General features: G+C 49.2%; 2 protein-coding genes across 2 annotated transcripts; both read right to left on the bottom strand.

Moving 5' to 3' along the window:
* Nucleotides 1-8,232: 8,232 nt before the first annotated feature.
* LOC122388981 (uncharacterized protein K02A2.6-like) lies at nt 8,233-12,645 on the bottom strand. The gene is made up of 2 exons (XM_043380593.1): nt 12,431-12,645; nt 8,233-10,199 (listed from the first exon to the last, which is right to left on the bottom strand). Exon 2 carries the CDS (start codon nt 10,165-10,167, stop codon nt 8,386-8,388), a length of 1,782 nt encoding a protein of 593 aa, XP_043236528.1. The 5' UTR covers nt 10,168-10,199; nt 12,431-12,645; the 3' UTR covers nt 8,233-8,385.
* Nucleotides 10,185-11,901, bottom strand: LOC122389014 (uncharacterized protein K02A2.6-like). Its single transcript, XM_043380685.1, has 3 exons — nt 11,784-11,901; nt 10,351-11,129; nt 10,185-10,199 (listed from the first exon to the last, which is right to left on the bottom strand). Exons 1-3 carry the CDS (start codon nt 11,899-11,901, stop codon nt 10,185-10,187), a joined length of 912 nt encoding a protein of 303 aa, XP_043236620.1.
* Nucleotides 12,646-18,789: the final 6,144 nt, after the last annotated feature.

Genomic DNA, 18,789 nt, shown 5'->3' with positions numbered 1-18,789 from the left:
ATTTTACCACCAGTATAGCGCCTTTTGGGGCGACTAACGGAGCGAGCGAGGGGGTGAGTCTTGCACGTGCGAAATTTCGAGGGGGTACCTCCAACTGACTTGTGCACGGCACCCTACTGACCGGTTTCTAGCGATGTGCCAAATTTGAGCACAATCGGCCCAGCCGTTCTCGAGATCTGGGAGCGGCACCCTGCACGTGCGCACGTGCAAAATGGGTCCCAACTGACTTGTACACGGCACCCTACTAACTGGTCCCTAACTGTGTACCAAATTTGAGCGCCATCGGTCCAGCCGTTCTCGAGATCTGGAAACGACCCCTGCACGTGCGCACGTGCAGCAGCACCCCAACTCTGGCACATGGATATGCAGTGCCTAGTGGGTGCCTACCTACATACCAACTTTCAGCGCAATCGGCCAAGTAGTTACCGAGATATTGCAACAATTACAAAACTGACACCTCTTCGTTTTGCACGTGGCACGTGCATAAGGGGTCACCCACATGCATCGGGAATAGTCCAATACTTGGTAGAAGGAATGAAGCTACCCTACAAAAATTACCGCATGTAAATCGGTCAAGTGGTTCCTGAGATATAAGCCTCGCAAAAGCGTCCGCACGGCCGGCCGGCCGGCCGGCCGGCCGCTCATACTCAGAAATTTCCGTTATTCTACGTAAGACTCCGCTCGCTTCGCTCGCTCCGTAATAACCTGAAGATTTACAAAACAAAAACACAAAAACACGCACATACAATGCCACTCGAAAAAAAAACACACATACACACGATGTCACAACTAGCCAGTCGAATCGCCACTCAGTCAGACTCAAGTACGAATCAGGGGCCAGGAGGAGGTTTGAGTGTTCAGAGTTGGTTTTAGATCTCGAATGTAGATGGATTCCCAGATCTTTCGGTCTGGGCCGTCTCTTGACACATGCAGAATTTGAATGGAGACGTTGCTACTGTTCAGTTGAACATCAGGATGTTTTGTTTGATGGAGGCCAAAAGGGGTGTCTGTTTTTACGTTTTTGGCATCACGAATGTGCTCGTTGTACCTGAGTCTGACTGAGCGGCGAGTCTCACCTACATAAAATGACTCGTCGTTTCCGCACAATCCGCAGTCCATCCGGTAAATGACGTTTTTGGTGTGGCATTTTCCCCGTAGCCCCGCCTCGCAGCATTGGCACTGCCGCCCTCCTCCAGGGCAGGGTGTAGGGAGGAAAGCAGAGCGTACCAGCTTGTGTCGTAGGTTAGGGCCACCTTTCCATGCCACCCGTACGTTAAGCCCACTGGTTTTCAGGATGCCCTCCGCTTTCCGACAGAGGTCATCGTCGACGAAGGGGAGAGCCAGGTACACAGGCTCGGGCTGAGAAACATTAGGTTTCTTTGTACCTCTGTCCCTTAATACCTCTCTTTTTACTCGAGTCACCAAATGGGGCGGGTATCCGTTCGTCAGGAACAGGTTTTCAATCAATTTCATGCTTCGTGCTCTGGGGAGGCCAGGAGAGGAGACTCTAAAGGCCCTTAGCAGCTGTGATCTCAAAGTATTTTTCTTCGTTTTCATCGGGAGGGCTGACTCAAAATGTATGATCACTGGTGATGCGGTCGGTTTGACGTAAAGTTCGCTGGTGTAGGCCCCAGATTCTGCGATCGTCATTTTAGTGTCTAAAAATGCCAGAACCCCGGTATCAGCAGTGTGCTCAAGGGTAAACTTGATGGACGGGTGGATACTGTTCAGGAATGAGAAGTACTCAAGGAGGGCTTCTTTGCCATGCGTCCACACTCCAAACACATCATCTACATATCTCATGTATAGGGAGGGCTGTAGGCGTGGGGATGCCAAGAAAAGGGTCTCCAGGGCGTGCATGAAAACAATTGCTAGAGGCGGGGCCACCCTACTACCCATCGCGATTCCTTCGGCCTGTCTAAAATAGCTCCGTCCGAAGCGAACAAAGTTGTTGGTCAGACAATGTGTGAGGAGGTCGCGAACACTATCTAAATCCAGTCCGAAGGTGTCAATATTTTCTGCGTGGTGCTCAAGTAAGCGGATGGTCGCATCGATCGCCTCGTCAATGGGAATGTTACCGTACAAGTTTACAACATCTACACTAAACAAAATCGTACCTTGGTCAAAGCCTGTAGGGTAACGATCAGACAGCTTTTGCAAGAACTGAGCTGTGTTCTTTAAGTGAGCTGGCACATTTTGTAAGAGCTGGTTGACAATTTTTTCTAGGAACCATGACAGTTTGTCCAAAGGATCACCACAAGCCGACACGATCGGCCGGAGAGGTATATCTGGCTTGTGATCCTTCGGCAAACCATAGAGTTCCGCCGTTCTAGAACAGCGCGGAACGATTGCCTTTACAATCTTATCCTCGACCTTTCCACTCATCGACCTATGAATAGCACGTTTGGTGGTGGCCTCTAGCCGAGGGGTGGGATTGCGCTCCACCGGCTCATAGGTCGATGTGATAGATTCTATCTTACGAGTGTAATCCGTGGAGCTCATCAAAACTAAACCTTTACTTTTATCTGAGGGCTTGACTACAACACTCTGGTCCTTAGCAAGCTGGCTTAGAGCCTCTATTTCAGCACGGCTATGATTAGGTGTAGGTTTGTTGTGGTTCTTGTAGGTGGCTATTATCTTTTTCTTTACCTGCTTTAGTGAGTTTTCTAACTCGCTGGACCCAGCAGGCGCTTGTCCACAGTCGTTGTCTGGGAAACGTGGCTGTAGCGCTTGCGTTTGAGGCTGGTTCTGCTGCTCTGGATCTCGCTGAATCTGCTGAACAGTTGGAGGTGGTTGATGATCTAGAGAAGAAGCGGTTAGAGCAAGATGCTTTACAAGTCAACTCACGACTCTGGCCTTGGCTACAAACACAATGCAGTCGCCTGTTTGAGAGTTTCTGCGAAGAAAACAAGCGAAGACACATCAGCAAGCTGGTAAGACTGAAGAACGCCTCAAGGGGTGGACGCGCTAACCGCAACGTTGGGTCAGCTCTCACAGAACGAGGCCATCTCACAAATGATGAAGAGAACAGCTCACCCTATTCAGGAAGACATGAATTGAACGTTTCGGAACGGACATCTGACTCAGCAGAGGTAGCTGATGTGCAAGCAGCCGAAGGACAAGAGACAGTGTCTTTTAAGAACCTTTCTCATATTCAGTTGCCACCAAACTTACCTGAGCTGTTGAATCGTGGTCCCAAGTTCGCCCTCACTCGGAAAGTAAACAACAACCTTCTCAAAGAAGTAGAATCCGGTATGGAGCGAGCTGCATATGCTCTTCGTTGGAAAACGCATATAGATAAGAAACGCAGCTCTCAGTTGCAGCAACAGAACCAGCTAACAAACCAGCCAAACCAGCACCTGGATCAACAGCAGCAGCAGCAGCAACTTCAGCAGCAGCAGCAGGGACAACAACGGCAGCAGCCAGACCAACAGAGGCAACAACAGCAACAGCCAGAGCAACAACAACTACAGCAATCAAGTGCTCAGCCACAGCAGCAACAGCATCAACGACCGCATCGTGACAACCAACAAGAACAAGATCATCAACCACCTCCAACTGTTCAGCAGATTCAGCGAGATCCAGAGCAGCAGAACCAGCCTCAAACGCAAGCGCTACAGCCACGTTTCCCAGACAACGACTGTGGACAAGCGCCTGCTGGGTCCAGCGAGTTAGAAAACTCACTAAAGCAGGTAAAGAAAAAGATAATAGCCACCTACAAGAACCACAACAAACCTACACCTAATCATAGCCGTGCTGAAATAGAGGCTCTAAGCCAGCTTGCTAAGGACCAGAGTGTTGTAGTCAAGCCCTCAGATAAAAGTAAAGGTTTAGTTTTGATGAGCTCCACGGATTACACTCGTAAGATAGAATCTATCACATCGACCTATGAGCCGGTGGAGCGCAATCCCACCCCTCGGCTAGAGGCCACCACCAAACGTGCTATTCATAGGTCGATGAGTGGAAAGGTCGAGGATAAGATTGTAAAGGCAATCGTTCCGCACTGTTCTAGAACGGCGGAACTCTATGGTTTGCCGAAGGATCACAAGCCAGATATACCTCTCCGGCCGATCGTGTCGGCTTGTGGTGATCCTTTGGACAAACTGTCATGGTTCCTAGAAAAAAATTGTCAACCAGCTCTTACAACATGTGCCAGCTCACTTAAAGAACACAGCTCAGTTCTTGCAAAAGCTGTCTGATCGTTACCCTACAGGCTTTGACCAAGGTACGATTTTGTTTAGTGTAGATGTTGTAAACTTGTACGGTAACATTCCCATTAACGAGGCGATCGATGCGACCATCCGCTTACTTGAGCACCACGCAGAAAATATTGACACCTTCGGACTGGATTTAGATAGTGTTCGCGACCTCCTCACACATTGTCTGACCAACAACTTTGTTCGCTTCGGACGGAGCTATTTTAGACAGGCCGAAGGAATCGCGATGGGTAGTAGGGTGGCCCCGCCTCTAGCAATTGTTTTCATGCACGCCCTGGAGACCCTTTTCTTGGCATCCCCACGCCTACAGCCCTCCCTATACATGAGATATGTAGATGATGTGTTTGGAGTGTGGACGCATGGCAAAGAAGCCCTCCTTGAGTACTTCTCATTCCTGAACAGTATCCACCCGTCCATCAAGTTTACCCTTGAGCACACTGCTGATACCGGGGTTCTGGCATTTTTAGACACTAAAATGACGATCGCAGAATCTGGGGCCTACACCAGCGAACTTTACGTCAAACCGACCGCATCACCAGTGATCATACATTTTGAGTCAGCCCTCCCGATGAAAACGAAGAAAAATACTTTGAGATCACAGCTGCTAAGGGCCTTTAGAGTCTCCTCTCCTGGCCTCCCCAGAGCACGAAGCATGAAATTGATTGAAAACCTGTTCCTGACGAACGGATACCCGCCCCATTTGGTGACTCGAGTAAAAAGAGAGGTATTAAGGGACAGAGGTACAAAGAAACCTAATGTTTCTCAGCCCGAGCCTGTGTACCTGGCTCTCCCCTTCGTCGACGATGACCTCTGTCGGAAAGCGGAGGGCATCCTGAAAACCAGTGGGCTTAACGTACGGGTGGCATGGAAAGGTGGCCCTAACCTACGACACAAGCTGGTACGCTCTGCTTTCAGCTCCCTACACCCTGCCCTGGAGGAGGGCGGCAGTGCCAATGCTGCGAGGCGGGGCTACGGGGAAAATGCCACACCAAAAACGTCATTTACCGGATGGACTGCGGATTGTGCGGAAACGACGAGTCATTTTATGTAGGTGAGACTCGCCGCTCAGTCAGACTCAGGTACAACGAGCACATTCGTGATGCCAAAAACGTAAAAACAGACACCCCTTTTGGCCTCCATCAAACAAAACATCCTGATGTTCAACTGAACAGTAGCAACGTCTCCATTCAAATTCTGCATGTGTCAAGAGACGGCCCAGACCGAAAGATCTGGGAATCCATCTACATTCGAGATCTAAAACCAACTCTGAACACTCAAACCTCCTCCTGGCCCCTGATTCGTACTTGAGTCTGACTGAGTGGCGATTCGACTGGCTAGTTGTGACATCGTGTGTATGTGTGTTTTTTTCGAGTGGCATTGTATGTGCGTGTTTTTGTGTTTTTGTTTTGTAAATCTTCAGGTTATGGTAAAATTCGTATTGAATTAGGTAGAACTGTCACTGAATTATGTATTTGTTTAACGCAGGCTTGCCTTGTTCTGGGAAAATGTTTAATCAGGCAGTATTAGTTCCATTGTGAATGTATTTGTACTCTGCAGCCTATGTAAGGAAATATTCTGTAATTTTATCTATTATATTTGGTAATGTATTATATAATTATGTTTTATAATACTCCTATGTAATGTTATGAAACCCTTTGGAGAAGTGCCTGTGCCTAACTGCAGCTGCTATCGATTTGAATTTCAATGTGTTTGCGCCAAAAAGGAAAATAAAGTAGAGCGAGTTGAAGAAGGCGTAAGCCGAAAGCTCCTCGGAATTATCAGGCCTTTTTCTTACGATTTTGGATTTTAACTATGAGAGTACGGTTACTTTACTTGATTTTAAGCATGTCTCTCAAAACAGTGCTAACAGCAATTCAGACTAAAACAACTTTCATCAGGAAAGGTGTGTTAACACAGCAGTGCGTAAGAAATTGAAATCCGATGAGTTTTTTTTGTAATTTTGAGAAACATTTTTAGGGATATGCCCCCGCAGCGTCCAAGACCGCCTTTCTGGATCCGCCAGTGCCCCGTCGAACGACTCCTGTCCTTCCAGTTCAACGAAAGGCTCAGGCAAATGGAGCCCGGTTTTGGATGGCCTGCCTGCCTTAGAAGGACCCTGCTCTAAAATACCTCCAAAGCAGAGGGCCCGGCCCGGCCCGGGGACGGCAGTCGGCGTCTCGGCGGTAGCCGCTACCTTGAATTAGACGCTATCTGAGTTTTTGAGAGGTGGACCTGGGTAGTGGGGGGCAGCAGACAGCTTTTTTATCGATGGCAATGCCACACTTAACCCTCGCATGTGGAAGGGGGGGGTCGGATGAACCCCCCCCCCCCTCCATGGTTTTTCGCCAATAACTCTCACAAAAAGCGGCCGATCGCGACGAAACTTTCAGTACCCTCGAGTTGATCAATTTTACACCTACTTTAAAAATTTCATGACCCTGACCCAAGTGACCTTTGACCTGTGACCTATTTCTCAAGGCCATATTTGGCCGGAATCGCGATTCGGCGTGTGCAGCTCGCATAGCCGCGCATTTGCAAGCTTTTCGCGGTTTCAAACGTTCAAACATGTGATTCGATGTTGCTCCCATGCATTAGGGTGGATGTCAAGGTCACCTGAAGGTCAGGTCAGGTCACTGACCTTTGGTGACCTCGGTTCACTTTTCAAGTTTTACATGTTTCTAGGCTAGTTTTTTTTTAAGCTGAATTCGAATTTAGAAACCATTTGAACATTTAGGTACGAAGTAGTTTTGGTGTCTCCATAACATGTTACGAAGCTGTCAGAGGCGGTTGACACCTCAACTACGAATACCCGTCACGACCCCTACTGGTTGACCTGACTTGACCTGACCCGCCCTGGTCTAAATGCTTAAAGACATCATCTGTGATCAAAACTTACACGATATTCGTGATCAGCACCCCTAAAAACCCACAACAGCCACACTCTACGACTTTCTAACAGGTCCCGATTTTCCCGACTTTTGGGTCATTGACCTGACCTGGAAAGTCAACCAATGACCTAGGACCTTAAAATTGGGTATCATCGGCTTCATCTTGTGACGGGCAACACGCTCGTTTTTTTCCGCGAAGCTCTACACTGTAAACCAAATCTACAAGTTGGCTCCTTGTTACAAGTTTGGTTCCAATTCGCATAGGCGTCACCTTGTCGATTCACCAGCCCCAGGCTTGTTGGCTAACAAACTAACAGTTTGTCTACAAGTTTGGTTCCAATTCGCATAGGCGTCACCTTGTCGATTCACCAGCCCCAGGCTTGTTGGCCAACAAACTAACAGTTTGTCTACAAGTTTGGTTCCAATTCGCATAGGCGTCACCTTGTCGATTCACCAACCCCAGGCGTGTTGGCCAACAAACTAACAGTTTGTCTACAAGTTTGGTTCCAATTCGCATAGGCGTCACCTTGTTGAGTACTAGTCTGGGCCTTGTGAACCTACCAACTTCTGGATAGGCATAGCCGTTTCCTTGTCGGTTCAACAACCCCTGGTTTGTTGATGAACTAGCCTTTGACTGGGCATTGCTAGTTTACAAATTGTCAACAAGTAAGTGTACTAACGCTCAGTTCGAACTTGTTATTCCTTACAATCGCTTTGTTTGCGTTGATAACCTTAAGAACTTACGATTCGCGTTCGTTTTCAATTGCCACGATACTGATTCAGGAAATATTTTCTATACGGACAGGTCATTTTTTTTTTTTGCTGGAAGTGGTGCACAAAATCATGACTGGCATCAGTTATTGCTCAAAGGCTTGCGCTGACAAGAAACGAAATACTGATGGGTTATATAATCGATGAATGCATACACCACATCCATTCGGAAGTTTCTGGAATCATTAGTATTTATTACGGTCACGTACCTACATCACGTAGTATGTAATTAATACTATTGACTGGAGACAATTCTGTAGTAGACGTGCTCTTGCTGAATACTTGCTTGATACGCTTTTTATACTTCCGAAAGCTGTATTCCACAACTGTGCAGAGTCAGTTCAAGATCGACAATATAGACAAAGAGCGTCTCACACGAGGGCGGCGAACAACGGCGCAAACCAAGGTTACATGAATATGGTCGTGTGACGCTAAACTACTGCTATAAGATAAAGACCGCTAAACTACTGCTGTAAGATAAACTATCACATCCCCCTTCTCACGAACGCTCACAAGTCCAAACGGATAGGCGCTCGCGTCACTCGGCCGGATCGGGTACGCGCAGCGCTAGGATCCGGACGAATGTCCTGGGCGGTCCGCCTCACGGGCCGCGGGGCGTCGTCGTCCGTGTCCACCGAGGACGTGCTGCTCGCTCTGGATAGCGGGCGGGACCCGCGCTGAACCATGTAGGACGACGGTGCCTCGTGTTCCGCTTTGATGGTTCCCTGTTCCCACGTGCTCGTCGCCTTGTTTCTGATGAATACCGCGTCACCAGGAAGCAGCATCGGCTCAGGGCGGCGTTGCCCGACGCGTGCGTTGTGGCTGTCGCGCTGCTGTTGCTGGCGGTACTCCAGACGGTTTCGGTGGTTCGTCGTTTCCTGGCTCTCCATGTGTCGATGAGGAAGCTGATCGATTCTGCGACCGAACAGCAGCTCTGCGGGTGACGGGAGAACGCTGTCAATCGGAGTGGCCCTCAGGGTGCGGAGACCGATCTGGAACTTGGTGTAGTTCCCAGCGCACTTCTGCAGCAGGCTTTTCACGGTTTTCACATGACGCTCCGCGATGCCGTTGCTCTGCGGGTGATGCGGGGACGATGTCACGTGTTTGAACCCGAACATCTCGCTGAATGTCCTGAACTCTTTCGAACTGTACTGGGGGCCGTTGTCAGAGTACACAGTGCTCGGTGATCCATGTTCAGCGAACAGCTGCATCATGACCTTGATCACTTGCGTGCTGGTCGTGCTCGTCAGCTCGTAGACGAATGGGAACTTGGAGTAGTGGTCCACTATGATGATAAAGTGCCTCCCATTGCTGTAAAACAGGTCCGTGCTGACATCGGTCCAGGGACCGGGGGGAACTGGGTGCTGGTGCTCAGCTTCGATTGTGCTTGCACTTGCAGCGGGACGTGATGCCTGGCAGGGCAGGCAGGCAGCGACGCGCGCCTCCACGTCCTTCTTCAGCGTTGGCCAGAAGATTGAGTCTCTGGCTCGCAGTTCCATCTTCACACGGCCTTGATGTCCTTCATGTAGTCTTTCGACGTACCACTGCTGAAGCTGATCCGGGATGACCACGGCGGTGCCCTTGATGACCAGTCCATCGTCGATCACCAGGGCGTCTCGGACCGACCAGAACGGTTTGACCGCTGGGTGGGCTTCGCAGCGTCTTGCTGGCCACCCGCTCAGGATGACCTTCTTCAGCTGGTGCAGCGTCTCGTCTCGGCGGGTTTCTTCTCGCAGCTCCTCCAGGCGTGATGGGGTGAACTGCACCAGGCCGATGCAGACGTCCAGCTGAAGAGTAGTCGTCGGACTTGGTCGTTCTGTGGGAAGTCTGGATAGCGCGTCAGACACATACATTGTGTCACCCTTCCGGTACTTCAGGGTAAACGTGTAGTTTTCGATGCGGAGAAGCATCCGCTGCAGGCGCGCGGGGGCGCGAGCTATGCTCTTCTGCAGTATCATCTCTAGGGGTTTGTGATCAGATATGACCTCGAATGTGCGTTCGAACAGATATGTTCTGAATTTTTCGCACCCGAACACCACTGCAAGCATCTCCCGTTCGATATTGGCGTACCTCGTCTCAGTATCGCTTAGTGCTTTCGAGCCGAACGCGACTGGCTGGCCATCCTGCAACAGCACTGCGCCCAGCGCCACACCGGAAGCATCAACTTCAAGCGTTACCGGTCTCGACGGGTCGTAGTATGCCAGTACTGCATCTGAGGAGATGATGTCCTTTAGTGTCTGGAAGTCCTTGCAGGCTTTTGGAGACCACTCGACGATGGCGTTCTTCAACATCTGCCTCAGGTGATGTGTCAGATCTGAGAAACCTGGAATGAACGGAGACAGGTAAGTGCACATACCCAGGAACGACTGCAGCTCTGCCACGTTCTTGGGGCGCTCGATGTTCTTGATCGCTTCCACCTTTGCGGGGTCGGGCGATACACCGTTCGCACTGTACACATGTCCGAAGAAGGACACTTGACTCAGGCCGATGGCGCACTTGTCCGGATTGAAGACTAGACCTTTTTCTTGCGCACGCTTCATGAGGGCGCGGAGCCGTTCCGTGTGCTCGGTTGCGTCCTTGCCATACACACAGATGTCATCTGCGATGTTGATGACTCCTTCCAATTCTGTGAGGATTTCATCCATTTTCCTCTGGAAGAGATCTTGTGAGAGCCTGATGCCAAACGGCAGCCTGCAGAACCTGTATCTGCCGAATGGTGAGTTGAAGGTAGTCAGCTTGCTTGACTCCTCATCCAGCTGGATGGCCCAGTAGCCTGCACGGGCGTCCAACTTCGAGAAGGTTGTTGCCCCAGCCAGCTGATGGGTGATTTCTTCAGTTGTGATGTTCCTGTGATGTGGCCTCTTTATGGCCCTGTTTAGGTCCTTTGGGTCAAGGCAGACCCGCAGCTTCCCGTCTGGTTTCTTCGTGATGACCAGGCTGGATACCCAGTCAGTGGGCTCTTGCATGGGTTTGATGACGCCCATCTTCTCCATGGTATCTAGCTCCTTTTTTAAGTCATCTCGCAGGTGGATAGGGCACTTCCTTGGAGGATGCACCACAGGCTTGATTGTTGGGTCAACTTCGATTGAGGCTGTTCCTGGAAACTTGCCCAGTCCTCGGAACTGGTCCGGGTACTCCTTGATGAGCTGCTGAGTGTCTGTGATGATTTCATGAGCATGCACTTCATCTCTGACCTTTGATTTCACCATGTGCACCTGCTGGTTTAGGCGGACGAGGTCCAGCTTCTCACATGCTGGCAGACCAACCAGGATGGGACCCTCGCAGTCAACCACATGGAACTTTTGTGTTGACCTTTTCCCGTTGAAGAAGCACTCAACATCCAAGACACCATGTTGTTTGATGTCCGTGCCGTTGTATGCTGTGATCCTGGTTTTGTCATTTTGGAGGTGCACACTTGAGGGCATCTTCTTGAGGCACCTGACTGGTAGGATGTTGCCATCTGCACCAGTGTCCACTTTTGCATGGAAAGTGTGACACCCAGGCAGTCCTTCAATCTTCACTTGGAGGTCTGCGAAGGCCTCCGACCTCGACTGAGTCGTTTGAAGAGCATCAAAGAACAGGTGTTCCTCTTCATTTTCTTGCGTTGTGACTTCAGATACCCTGTTCCTTGTCCTGTTGCCCTGTCCTGACCTTCTGTTGTAACCACGAGGCGCTCCACTGTGGCGACTCTGACCTCGATACGGCTGGTTCTGGTTGTGTGGTTTTGCATTTGGGTCTGGGTTGCGACACACTGTGGCCCAGTGACCCATCTTTCCACACTTTGCACACTCAGAGTTCAATGCTGGGCATGCATTTCTGGAAGCCTCATGTGAACGAGCACAGTACCTGCACTTGATGTCTCTGGGTTTTGAATTAGATTTTGGGCCTTGTACAGCATGAACTTTACTGCCGGCCTTGTCAGCATCATCATCCTTGAAGTTGGCCATGTGCTGTTTGTTGGCCTCATACGTTCGATACATGTCGATGGCCTGGTCAAGAGTGAATTCGTCATCCTTGACGAGCATTTTTTCCTGGATTTTTGGATGAGCTGAGCCAAATATCAGCTGTTCCAGGACCCTGTTGGGGCACTCAGCTTCAGTGAACTTACATTTATCACTTTGTAGGCGCAAACGTGCGACAAACTCATCTACAGTTTCAGTTGGTCCCTGTTTCATTCTTTGAAGGTTGAATCTGGCCAGTCGGAAATTGGTTTTAGGTGCAAAGTGAGTTTCAAGCCTTTTCAGGATCTCGGCTGGGTCTTTCTGGTGGGCTTCAGTCATCTTGAATGTGTGCACAAGGTCAATGCCCACGGGCCCAAGCCACAGAAGCAGATAGGATGCTTTGACTGCACCAGTTTTTTCTGAGAGGGGACCTGAGAATACATGTGTCACATACTGTTTGAATTTTCTGAAAGCTCCTGGGAGATCTTCAGCATCCCAATCGAACGTGGGGATCTGGATTCCAGCCATTTCAGCCATTTTGATTGTCAGCAGCAATTCTACACTACAAAGATCTCAATACGGTCTAAGAGTGATAGAAAAAGATTTGCTTTACCGCTGCCACCATGTAGTAGACGTGCTCTTGCTGAATACTTGCTTGATACGCTTTTTATACTTCCGAAAGCTGTATTCCACAACTGTGCAGAGTCAGTTCAAGATCGACAATATAGACAAAGAGCGTCTCACACGAGGGCGGCGAACAACGGCGCAAACCAAGGTTACATGAATATGGTCGTGTGACGCTAAACTACTGCTATAAGATAAAGACCGCTAAACTACTGCTGTAAGATAAACTATCACAAATTCCAAGTGCATATTTTCGAATGGATGTGGTAAATGCATGAGGTATAAGGTATACCTATCGTGCACCGTCAGCATATAAGTCTTTGAAGCAAGAACTGCTGCGTATGTGGAAGAACATGGTTTTGTGCATCGCATCAAGCCAGAAGTATAACATGCCCGTATGACGAATATTTCCACATTGACCATAACAATCATGGCAGTTGCACGATCACGCAGATAATTCGAATAAAGCATGATCGCCGACCAGATTAGCTTTTACAGCCCATATATGTCCATCAGTTAAGTTAAAAATACAAAGAGTTGAATTAAAGGCAAATAAATGTATTTATATATAAAAAACACCGACCGCAAAACATCTGCTCACATGTGCATGCAAAGGTCTGGCCCACTTACATTGCGCGCGCAGGGGAAGGGAGGCGTCTCGACCGCGGGTGCCGGGTATAGGCACGATTAGTGCGTCCCGCAGGCCAGAGCGGGCCTCACTCACAGCACGAACACCACAGTTCACAGATTTCACTTTTTACTGCACAAATGCTGGAACAGCCCTCGTCGCTGATCCATGCTGCACGGCGGTCGCGCGACAACTGCTGGTTTGAACGGTTTGAAACCGCCGCGCCGGGGCCGGACGGCGACCGCTGATTGGTCCGCCAAGTCTGACGTCACGGGCGCAGCTGACCATGTGTATGCTGACCAGCTGACCAGTACAAGTTAGGCGCCGGTTAAATAACCATGCGGCAACAAGTTTCCAAAACTGGTTAAGAAACAAACGTTGAAACAAATGTAGAGTTGGTCTGGATACTGAGAAGTTGGTGTGCATAGTAACTATTGACTCGTAGTTGTCATCTGACAAGCAATGCACCAGACAACGGCTTGTTTGAAAAGTATCAGTTGGTAAACATACCAAGAGATGATTGGTTATATTACACAAGACTTGTCAATTTGGTTTACAGTGTAGCTCAATCAGGGGCCAAACGGCAAGGGGGGGGGGTCCAACCGCCCCCCCCTACATGTTAGAAGCTGACAAACGCCGCACACATGCGAGGGTTATCACATGATGTGGACTGTGGTGCCTATAGTTCAGGAAGGGCCTACCTACTTTAGAGACAGCGGTCAGTACTTACTCGGTACTCCTATTTGCAGGGTCGACTCATTAGGTACTGAGTAGTCAGAAGAGTTGGCTACCTAATGGGCTGCATCTGTGCCTGCTGCCTGAGAGCTCGACACCGATGAGGGGTGGGCAGTAGCGCCTTATTCACTGAGCTGGCAGGTGCAGGAGCACCGGGACTTCAGGTGCATTATAATGCACACTGCCCCACAATTACCTAAGTAGGGTAAGGTGCCTAATTAGCTACCCTCTTTATTTGGACCGTCATTGCGTACGCTCTATAGGTCCCACTGTATTGCTGACTTGATTTTCGGAGAGATCGTTTATTTTTCTATTGAATTCTGTTCATTTTCTGTCCCAATATCTGCTAAGTTATTTGTAGCGAGCACTTTGGGAAACCATTGAAAAAAGGCACTTAAAGGGAACTCGTCCCGATTAGCGACCGCGGAGGGTCGCTAATAAGTCTATGGGGTTTCCCATTAAAAAATGGCAAAAAATGCGACGCCTGAAAAATCAAATATGACCCTAAAAACGTAAACCATACGCAAAGCACTTCATTCGAACACGAAGGTTTATCTTATACGCGTATGCAAGTGAAAACCGATCACGTAATGCACCAAAGGCGAAAAGAATGCGAAAACCCAGATTTTACGGGCTATCCCGTGTGGTATTCGAGGCCCGCATTTGATACGGCATCCCTGCAGTCGGTCATTTGGCATCATCCGCCACACATTGCAAGCTTCAGCAACACTGCATTTTTATTTTTCTCTTTCCCCTTTCTTTCCCTTCTTGAGCTGTTTGTGACCATGTCGGGCGCAAATAGGAAATATGGGTTGCGACACATTTATGTATAACCACCATGCAGTGCATAGTTAACCGATTCACTACGGGAAAGCTGCAACCAGTTGAAAAATGATTCTCGATTCAGAATAAAAAAGGTGCATCATATTCACGTGCATCGCTTTTCATCAGACATGGCACAAATACACACGTTTTGAATAAGAAACCGGCCATTTTCGTTTAAACTCGCACCTAAAACGTCCCATCACAAGTAATGATAACCGGAAATGAGTTCATCGATGAACAAAGTACCTATGGCAGTATGGCAGTGCAGTTCTTTTGATGTTATTTTCCCGATTCCTCTCACCAGCTCTTCTGTAGGGAGGTAGGTCGCAAATAGAAAAGGGTTGCTAATTAGGCACCTTAGCTGCTGCTGAGCTGGCGGCAACGTCTTGTGTTTCTTGCTCGTACACTTTTTGTGTAGGTACGGTCAAAGGCAACGGACCATAATAACGGGCGACTTCAACTCGAGAGCGGCCTGAATTTATGTCAGTCAACATACCGATGCATCGCATTCGTATATATAGCGAGTCTCAATTAACCCCAAATTAACAGTTAGGTACGTTCAAATTGACCATGCTGAACACGAATGAGGAGCTGATCAAACAGTTGCGTCCACATGTGGATACGAGTAGAGCTTTTCCGGGAAGTTGGTGGGATAAAAAGTCGTCAAACCCACAATGTCCGATTATGAAGTTGAATAAAATGCCACACGGAATCAATTCCTATAATTACAGATATAACATGTGGCATTAAACAGACATTCCAAAGCTCTTCGATGCGAAAAGAGTAATTTGCAAAGCAACATAGTCTTAGAAATCAGCTAAAGTTCGTGGGGCAAAACGCTTATCGGTGGGGCAGAATACCAAGTTGGTGGGGCAGCCGCCCCACCAACTGTATGGAAGCTCCGCCCCTGGTTGCGTCATTTGAGGTTGCACTTGTAAAAATTGGGGCTGATCAATATTAGGAGATAAAGTCATAGCAGTCAGTCCTAGACATCACTCGCAAGCAGTCAGCTACTTATTTTCTAAACCACCTGAACCCTCATGGCTCCGGATGGACTGACCCCTCTCGCCTTATCGATGAACTCCACTTTTCATGCTCGCAGCGAATAATTCTGTGTTCAGAGAAGGGTTCTCGGGAGACAGCTGGGCCGGCGCTAGGGCTCCTAAGTGGGCCCCGGGGCCGCTCCGGGCCACTTTATATTCCGCGTCGGCCGCGTCGATAGCGGCGGCTGGCTCTCGCCCGCGGAGCTTCTTCTCGGCTACAGCCGCCTCCCGTGACAGCAGCCGAGATTGACAGCGGCCCGGACGGGAAAACGAAACAGGACCGCCACCGGCGGAGGGACTCTCGGTGCGCCCGGTGCAGTGGGCAGGCACTGGTGAGCGTCATCTGCAGGCTAGCGTGCGTGTCTGGCTCCGTACCTACTACCGATGTGACGCTATGCACCGTCGCATGGGGTAATAAACCGGCCCATTGATCCACTATCGCTATGAATCGCAACCGGATAAAAAATAGCAAAACGTTTTGCTAGAGGTTAATAAAGGGATGAAGTTTTCAATCGATGCTCGACAGCGATAGTTGCTTAACTTTCATTGCAAATACAGGGTGACACAAAAAAAAACGGTCATCACCAAATTTCGAATACCTAACTTCGGAAGTTTTATTCAGATCATCACCAAACTTCGGCCACTTAAGGTCACACCTATGTAGCATACATCCACCAAGTTTCAAGTCTTCACTACGATTACTTTTAGTACAGTGTGTGTTTTACTGACGCTCCACAATGTGCTCCATCCAGGTGAGCGCCACGGCGTTGCAGGGCGTAGGCACACTTGCATCCGGCGGGCAAAGTTGTCGATAACCCGATGGCTGTGCACTTTACAGAGTGCAATGGCCTCTGGAGACAGTGCTCAGGGGGTGTGCTACCCCTGAAACGTTATTCTTATCGGGTTATCGACAACTTTGCCCGCCGGATGCAGGTGTGCCTACGCCCTGCAGCGCCGGGGCGCTCACCTGGAGCACATTGTGGAGCGTCCGTAAAACACACACTGTACTAAAAGTATTCGTAATGAAGACTTGAAACTTGGTGGATGTCTGCTTCATAGGTGTGACCTAAAGTGGCCGAAGTTTGGTGATGATTTGAATAAAACTTCCGAAGTTATTCGAATTTTGGTGATGACCGTTTTTTTTTGTGTCACCCTGTATATTATTCTAGTTTAGTCAGATACCAGTCCGCGATACCGGTCTGGAAAAATCAAGCCTTTTTTAATAAAAGCCCAATGAAGTGAAAGTGTGCTTCCTGCTTACTGGAGGCAAATAGTGTTCTTTCAAGTGCGAATATTGACCGGGACTTGAACGAAATAGGCACACTTCGAGAAAGTACATGGCTTGTTTCAGTGCGTTGCAACCTAATTTTTTACCGCAAAACCGACAGAAGGTTCTTTGTTTCACTTTTTCGGTCATTGTAAAAATGTTCAAGAGAGGAATGTTTCGCTGTTCTCTGTTCACTGCTCCTGCTCCGCTTTTCTCTGCTGCGGTGTGGCAATCCATTATGCCGACCTCTCCTGTCCCAATTCGCCAATTTCGCCGCTCTCTTCGCCGTCGCTCAGACCCTGATCGACCTTGGTCGTGACGTCATTGGAGCAGAAACGACGCGGAGACGCCGCAGAATGTCGCGCTTTATGGCTGTATATTTCAGTTCCATTGTCCATTCCGGTCAGAAAATCCGGCCTTGGCTGCATGTCAGCGGCAAATTATTGACATTTCAAAGCGGAGAACAAACGGCAAACGGCCTGAGGTGACCGCCAGGGCGGATTACGGGCCCAGGCCGAGCACGCGCGGCGGGTGTGACTGTGGTCATGGGACTGAGATGTCAGCTTTCTGGGTGCCTGATATTGAAATAAGAAGATGAGAACATAGGTAATCGTAACGGACTAGATTGGACAAAACACCACGCATGTTCTTTTGTTTTTTTATACGCCCATGCTTCACTACTTCATCCCAAGTAAAAGTTGTTTGATAGATAGGCATCTTTCTGGATTCGCATTCGTACCTACCAGCCGGTCAAATAGGAATGAAGTCAGTAAGAGAATCTGTGAATCTGTGGAAGTGGTTTCCGAATAGTCCAGCTGCGACTTATGGCCGGAAGAGATTGAGAGAGAGAGAGAGAGAGAGAGAGAGAGAGAGAGAGAGAGAGAGAGAGAGAGAGAGAGAGAGAGAGGGGCTGAAGAAGGGGAGGGAGGAGGGAAAAGGGAGCGACGGAGAGAGAACGGAGGATTTGATTTTCGTTCACTTCCAGATCTGGGATTTGGTTTTCTTTGTTTCGCTCCGATGTGGAACGCTGTGACTGATTCAGAGCTTTTACCGACGCCTTTTACGCTCGGAGACGGATGTTCTTGACAACAGCGAGATCGAGTAGCAGCACAAGTATATACAGATTGAGTTTTTACTCAGCTGCATTGGCCGACTTCTGGGTTATCAGCTGTTTTACATTTCGAGTGTAGCGATGGCGACGATCGCAGAGCTTAGTCAGATGACAAGCCATCACAGAAAATTGTGTCGTTATTCCAGTCCGCTGACCAGATGAAACTAGTTCATCTGGTAAATGTGAAGCGCATTCACCAGAATGTAAAGTTATCCTGGTGAATGTTGCTGTTCTTGAATTTCTGTACAAAATTTGTCCGGTCCTAAGCCTTAATATAACATCCCCATATAAAATGCGCATTTATCTCACAACTATTGATCGATTATCGTTGTACGTCATAAGTTGGTATATTTACATATATCGGGTCTAACCTTTTCCGCTCACATCTTTCTCCCTTCTCCCTCCAGATACCATAGAATATGGTCGTCCATTTAAACTGCAGCCACTCTCGCCGGTCCCTCGGGAGCCTCCCATGGGAGCGGCGGGTAGCTCTGTTCCCACGGCTCGGGAGCGCAGCAAGCGGTGAGCGTCGGGCCACCTCCTGAGCTGCGTGACCGACCGCGCGCACACCGCTGCAGCGCTGGGCTAGCGCGGAGGCTCAGCACTCGGCACTTCTGTAGCTCCCGTAATGACCTGTGGATCGGTGAAGATTGAGTGATGGTCGGCGGAGATGGGCTGTAGACTTGCAGGAATCGCTTGTGCTGAGAGCTGCAGAGATGAACGCTTCGCCGTGGGGATG

Source organism: Amphibalanus amphitrite, unplaced genomic scaffold (genome assembly GCF_019059575.1).
Source record: "Amphibalanus amphitrite isolate SeventyFive unplaced genomic scaffold, NRLGWU_Aamphi_draft 000341F_arrow, whole genome shotgun sequence".
In the NCBI taxonomy this organism is placed as follows: Eukaryota; Metazoa; Arthropoda; class Thecostraca; order Balanomorpha; family Balanidae; genus Amphibalanus; species Amphibalanus amphitrite.
This window is presented reverse-complemented; position numbering and strand designations above follow the sequence as displayed.